This window comes from Sorex fumeus, unplaced genomic scaffold (assembly GCF_029834395.1).
Source record: "Sorex fumeus unplaced genomic scaffold, SorFum_2.1 ptg000003l, whole genome shotgun sequence".
In the NCBI taxonomy this organism is placed as follows: domain Eukaryota; kingdom Metazoa; phylum Chordata; class Mammalia; order Eulipotyphla; family Soricidae; genus Sorex; species Sorex fumeus.
Window position 1 is genome coordinate 55,437,157 of NW_026606060.1, and position 6,132 is coordinate 55,443,288.

Below are 6,132 nucleotides of genomic sequence, written 5' to 3' on the forward strand. Positions count from 1 at the left end.
GCATTCTAAGCATGTGCTCTACTGCTCCAAGTAGGTCTTCAGCCCACGAATGATGATACTCTGTATGTTTCTCAAAGTAAAAATGCTAAAGTGTAAAAATTACTTTGTAAGTAAGTATTCTTAATAAGAATTCTTAAGTTAATTCTTAAGTTAATAAGAATTTTTTAAAAAGCAGTGAATAAGAATATTGCTTAAGAATATTACTTTAGGGGCAGGAGCGATAGCACAGTGGGTAGAGCGTTTGTTTGCCTTGATTCCCAGAATCCCATATGGTCCCATGAGCACTGCCAGGAGTGGTTAATGAGTGCAAAACCAGGAGTAACCTCTGAACATCGCCAGGTGTGACGCAAAAAGCAAAAAGAAAAAAAAAAGAATATTACTTTAAAAGTATCTCCCTACATGTGTAACAGACAGCAAAAGAACTCTCAGTGTATCAACATAATTTAAATTATAAAATCACTTAAGTTTTTCTCATGAGTTGTTAAAAAGATTTTGTCTGATTTTTAAATAGTCATTTTTATGCCCAGTGTTTGTAAGGAAAATAACAGTCTATGCAGGGAAAGTTTTATGTATACTATAGAAGTGGAGTTCGTGATACTGATTTTTTTCTCTTGGGTTCAAGTTACAAGTATTAACTCCTACCTAAAGGTTTATTTAATTTAGAATCATGTTATCCCAAATCTCAGTTTCATTTTGGTGGGGGAAGGCCCCCTGCGATTCTCTCTGATTCAGTTTCATCTTTCCTGTCAACTGATATTACACATTTTTAGGTCAACTGTAGGATAACACTGTTTTATCCTTCCTCAGGTACTTAGTTTATCAGGTCACACCCATCTAAGGACACTGAATTTGTATTGTAAGCAATGTCCTTTCTGTATGGACACAGGGAGACAGTTAATATTATGCTTTGTAACTTGGGAGTTGATTGACTCCAAATAATATTTACTCCTGGGCATCTGCTTTCTTGACTCAGTTGCCCTTAGTTCCTAGCATCCCAAAAGCAGGGTCCCAACGAGGGACTGAATGGACCCAGGGCAAGCTGTGAGATACACTGGCATGGAAATGGGCCAGGCCAAAGTGCCACGATATTCAACTATAAGTTGAGGGCATGATCATGGACAAATGCTGTCATGATCCAAAGTAAGTAATGACGAGACTAGGACCCTGCTGGAGCTAGGAAGAATAACCTGACCTGAGGACTGTGGAATGTATGAGATGTTTATATCTCTTACTGTGCTCACACAGAATGACACTGCTAGAAATATTAGAAGTAGATTTACTACAACTATTTAAATAGATTACTAGCTGAGGAAAGAACACACCCTTCTTAGGATCCCACCCTTGAGTGGATCTCCTAGTAATCTGTAGTAATCTCTTTAGATGAGATTTTATCCTTGAGTCTCCTGGAAGAGTGGTCTTACCTCTCACCGTTGATTTGTCAATATTTAATCCACCTTTGTGTCACCGCCTTATGTGATTGCTATATAAACTAAGACTGTAAGCTCGGAGAGGGGAGTCAGAAGTGAGAGGGCTTGGGCTTCAGAGATCCAGAGTCAGAGCCAGAAGGAGAAAGTTTCCAAATTGGGGCCCAGGAGAGAAGGAGGCAGAGGAAAGACAGGAGTGAAGAGGATTGGAATAAACTATTATTGATATCGACCAGCCTGGCCCTCACCAGCCTGGCCCTCGTTTCTTCTTCTGTCTGCCCTTAGCCAACAACTGTCCCAATCCAGGCCACAGACAGCAGCTCAAGAGCACCGAACACGGGCGGTGAGACAGTGCCATCCAGTGAGCCCGCAAACACACAACCTTCGGCGTGCTAAGATATTACAGTCAACACTTTGAGAAAAGCATTCAGCAACTGTAGATAACAAGCACAATGCAGCTATTCTGCTCATGAGTGTGAAGCAATTTGACAGGTGGAGACATTGGGTTTGCTACAAATCCATTTTTTTTCTGAGTAAATCCTGGCACTACTCACACCATTGTCATTCAAGTAGGCACATTCTCCAGTTCCTCTGACATGAAACCTAAAACAAAACAAACAATTATTCATACACTAAACATCTTGCATTCATTCCTCTATGTCATCTGTAATACCTCTACTCCACTATTTTCAATAGAATAAAAAAAAGCTCAGTTATGTGACTTTTTAGTAATAAACACCGTTTTTATATTCAGCTCTTTTTACAATTTGAAGACACATGCTTAAACACCACCAACTGTATCCAATCCAAATCTAGTTATATTGTTGATCTAGTCACTTTATATATTTTGCCATAAGTTGTATCAGTGAAAATCATTCTCAGTCTTCTCACTAACTGCTTCATAAATGCAAGAAACAAAAACAGTTATTAGCAACATGCTAAAGAGCTTTATTTTGATGAAAGTGATCAAGCCCTTATATTTGATACATTTCCAATGACCTGATTGAACCGTCCACAACACAGGGAGCTACCGTTTCTGCTGATAAATCTCTCAGAGAGATTTCCATAGGTTCTCTTTGAACCATTAATTCCTTACTTTTGTGAAAAGATGAAGTATCTGGAAAAAGGATATTTAAAGGTTATGTGGGATCAAATTATCAGTGACATCCTAGGATTTTAGAATACTCCCCCCACATCTTTCCCACTGCATACCAGCAGTTATTTCTACCCTCTAAATTAATACTTTATCAGAAAAACATCTGTGCCATGGTATTAAAGTATAAAAACATATGCATGTCATCATCTTATTAAATATTTCAACTAAAATTAAAATGAATCGAGTTTTCAAGGAACTGCCTAGTAAATGAAAAGGCATAGAAAGAATTTCTGTTTCTTATAGTACTATAGATTTTCTATATTAAAGTAATTGTTTTATAGACACAGCAACAAAGAAGAAAACCAACTGGAGGGCCCCACAGCTCCTGGAGAATGCTCCAGGTCCCAAACAGAGCCAATATTACCAGGAGGTGATATCACTGGTAGGTGCTGCCACCCCGCCTTCTCCAGATGGAACCCTGGTGACCATGAGCTCCTACAAGCATAGCTCTGGCAAGCGGGTACCAGGACATTTTTTCCGAACTGCAATGGGGCCGCCCTGGCTCCCAGGAAACCTCTGATTCCAGAAGTGACGCCCACAACTCACCCCCCCCCCCCCCCGCGCCATCTTACAGCACACAGCAACAAAGAAGAAAACCGGCTGGAGGGCCCCAAAGCTCCAGGAGAATGCTCCAGGTCCCAAACAGAGCCGATATCACCGGGAGGTCCCAGATGGGGTAGGTGCTGCCGTCCTGCCTTCTCCAGATGGACCCCTGGTGACCATGAGCTCCTACAAGCATAGCTCTGGCAAGCGGATACCAGGACATTTTTTCCAAACTGCGCGGCCGCGTAAGCTGCATCACCGTATATACAAAGTGACCAATGGAAAATAAATCATCCAACATTTCTCCCTGAAAATCAGGCTTAACTCTTTTGCAAACCACAACACCCAAAAGGAGAGAGAGAACAAAGGGGAATGCCCTGCCACAGAGGCAGGGTTGGATGGCGGGGGGGGGGGGGGGGGGGGGGGGGGGAGGGGGGGAGGGATACTGGGACCCGTGGTGGTAGAAAATGGGCACTGGTGGAGAGATGGGTATTTGAAAAAAAAATTAATTGTTTTATAAACACCATAAGTCATCATAGCAAAAGGAAAATAAGTTGCAATACATACACAACGTTGCCTCCAGTATTACTTGTCCATTTCCAAGCGTCACTTGGCGATTCTCTGCTAAGGCCTATCCAATGATCATGAGGGCCTTTGTATCTTTTCAGAAATTTCTATTATAAAGCACAAAAAGTGAAAACATGCATTTTTCTCACTTACCACTCCCAAGTTGATCTTTCCTACAGTCTTCTACTGGGGATGACAGCAGGGTATAAGTGAAAAAGTTAATCTCTACCCCATTTCTCATCTGGAATCATTATTCTATGTCTCTGCTCCTAAACCTCTTTGTTTAAAAGAATCATATCTCCCAGTGTGAGTGGCAAAGTCTCACTTTGTGCCTACTGTATTAGTTATTAGTGTGTTGTGAACACTGTCACTCCCACTATTTGAATAAAAAATTATGTGAATACGATAATTCTCTGCACACAGAGAACAGTACATCTAAGCTTCTAGGTCAACTATGAGGATTACATGGGAGAACGTATCTGACATGTCTACTGGGTTCTAGGCAGAGAATTTAACCCATATCAGAAGCTTGTCTGTGCCCCATGCTCCAGACTGACTTGAGAACATCCTCTTTCAGCATTAGCCCTATGCAGCACCCAACTCTCTTGGGGGAGCTCCTTATTCAACAGAAAATATGCTCCACAAATAGTTCTTCTTTTAAAATTATGGATTAGACCCTGGGGCATTGGGAGAAATTGGACAGGATCACTTCCTAAAAAGTTCAGCCCAGTGCTAGAGCAAGTAGGGTGACACGTGGGCCCTGGGGTGCTGGGCATGCAGTGATGGCGGCTGAACTCAGGGCCCTGTATGTGATGGGCACGTGCTCTCACACTTGTACCATCTCCCTGGTGCCACAGAACAATTCTTACCAGTTCGTCTTCAGTGTCAATCTGAACAAGATTAGCTTCCAATGAGTCACAGAAAGTTTGGCTGAATGTCCAGTTTCCTGTTTCTTCAGAAAAATAAAAGCACTTGTTTCCCAATCCAATCCACATTGTTGGGCAGGCAGGATGCTCATGCATTTTTGAGGCTGGTATTTCCTCTGAGACGGCTCTTTCCCTTCTTACTAAAATTTGGATAATCACAACAAAACGTAATACATATATTTTCATACTCTTTTAATCTAGTTTTCCACTTACCATCCTAAGGTCACTACTAACACTATAGACTGGTAATTGCAATTTTCTAACTTATCAAAAAGTCTTATCCTAAGTACAATAGTACACAATCCCCAGGTCGGGGGGTACCTGTGCATCTCATTTTACAAGGGATACATGAGCATTAATGGCTTAGGGATAATAGATTTATAAAGCATCAAGTCCATGGTACTTCTTATAGATAATGCTAATTTCTGCAAAAGTAAGTAGAAGATATTCCTATTACATCATATAGACTCTCTTTTCTTATATTTCCCTTAATATAAGCTCCTTTTGCTCTTAACAGCTTTCATGTCCTGAATTTTACTATGATACATACTCAGGAGCTATAAAAGCTTTCTCTGGACAAAATATAACAACCCAAATATTATTCTGGTAACAAAAATACAATGTAGGGCTTTCTACATTTTTATATTTTAGCCCAGCAAGCTACCAAGAGTATCTTGCCCTCACAGCGAAGCCTGGCAAGCTTCCCATGATGTATTCTATATGCCAAACACAGTAGGAACAAGTCGAAGGAGATGTTACTGGGCCCGCTCAAGCAAATCGTTGAACAACGGGAGGACAGTGCTACAGTGCTAAAGTTTTATATATACTTTTTTTTAAAAAAAATGAATAAAACATTTTTGGCTCTTTTTAAATGTTCTGAAATAACCAATATTTTTGGAGTAATGTGTAAGAAGAAACAACTATTCTCATTTTACATTTTGTCTGAATTTTTTACTCTCCTTTAGATGCTAAGACTACATTATTCATTGTTCTTTAAGGGCCAGTGAAAGAAAAAAACAGTATCAAAATACTGAACACCAATGAGGATTTTACTCACATTTAAAGAAAAACAATCCCTTACATTTTTCTCAATCTTTATTCCTCGAGAGTTTAAATTAGAGAGCAGAGAGCACATGTGTGTTGATATCAGTATCACTATTTCTTTAAAAAAGAATGAAGCAAGACCCCTGGATCAATAGTATAGTGGGTAGAGTGTTAACTTTACATGCAAAGACCAGGGTTTGATCTCTGGAACCTCATAAGATCCACCAGCCCAACCAAGAGATACCCATGTGCAAAGAGCCGGGAGTAAGTCCTAGCCACAATCAAACAAAAACAAAAATAAGCCACCCCCCAACAAAACATACCCCCCTATATTATTAGGGAGAACCACTTGATAATTTAAATTCACAGTCACAGTCACAGTCCTTCCGTTGTTCATCAATTTGCTTGAGCAGGCCCAGTAACGTCTCCATCATGAGACTTGTTGTTACTGTGTTTGGCATATCGAGTACGT

General features: G+C 40.4%; 1 protein-coding gene across 1 annotated transcript; it reads right to left on the bottom strand.

Moving 5' to 3' along the window:
* Positions 1-1,891: 1,891 nt before the first annotated feature.
* LOC130028774 (C-type lectin domain family 2 member D11-like) lies at positions 1,892-4,705 on the bottom strand. The gene is made up of 3 exons (XM_056119615.1): positions 4,560-4,705; positions 3,691-3,797; positions 1,892-2,027 (listed from the first exon to the last, which is right to left on the bottom strand). Exons 1-3 carry the CDS (start codon positions 4,683-4,685, stop codon positions 1,892-1,894), a joined length of 369 nt encoding a protein of 122 aa, XP_055975590.1. The 5' UTR covers positions 4,686-4,705.
* Between the last annotated feature and the right edge of the window lie 1,427 nt (positions 4,706-6,132).

Bases quoted from the DNA above. Each gene is read 5' to 3' on its own strand.
- LOC130028774 (XM_056119615.1), bottom strand. From the start codon at position 4,685: ATGTGGATTGGATTGGGAAACAAGTGCTTTTATTTTTCTGAAGAAACA. The intron at 3,798-4,559 runs GTAAGAATTGTT...GCTTTATAATAG, and splicing joins TTGACACTGAAGACGAACTG to AAATTTCTGAAAAGATACAA. The intron at 2,028-3,690 runs GTATGTATTGCA...GTTTTGTTTTAG, and splicing joins AATACTGGAGGCAACGTTGT to GTTTCATGTCAGAGGAACTG.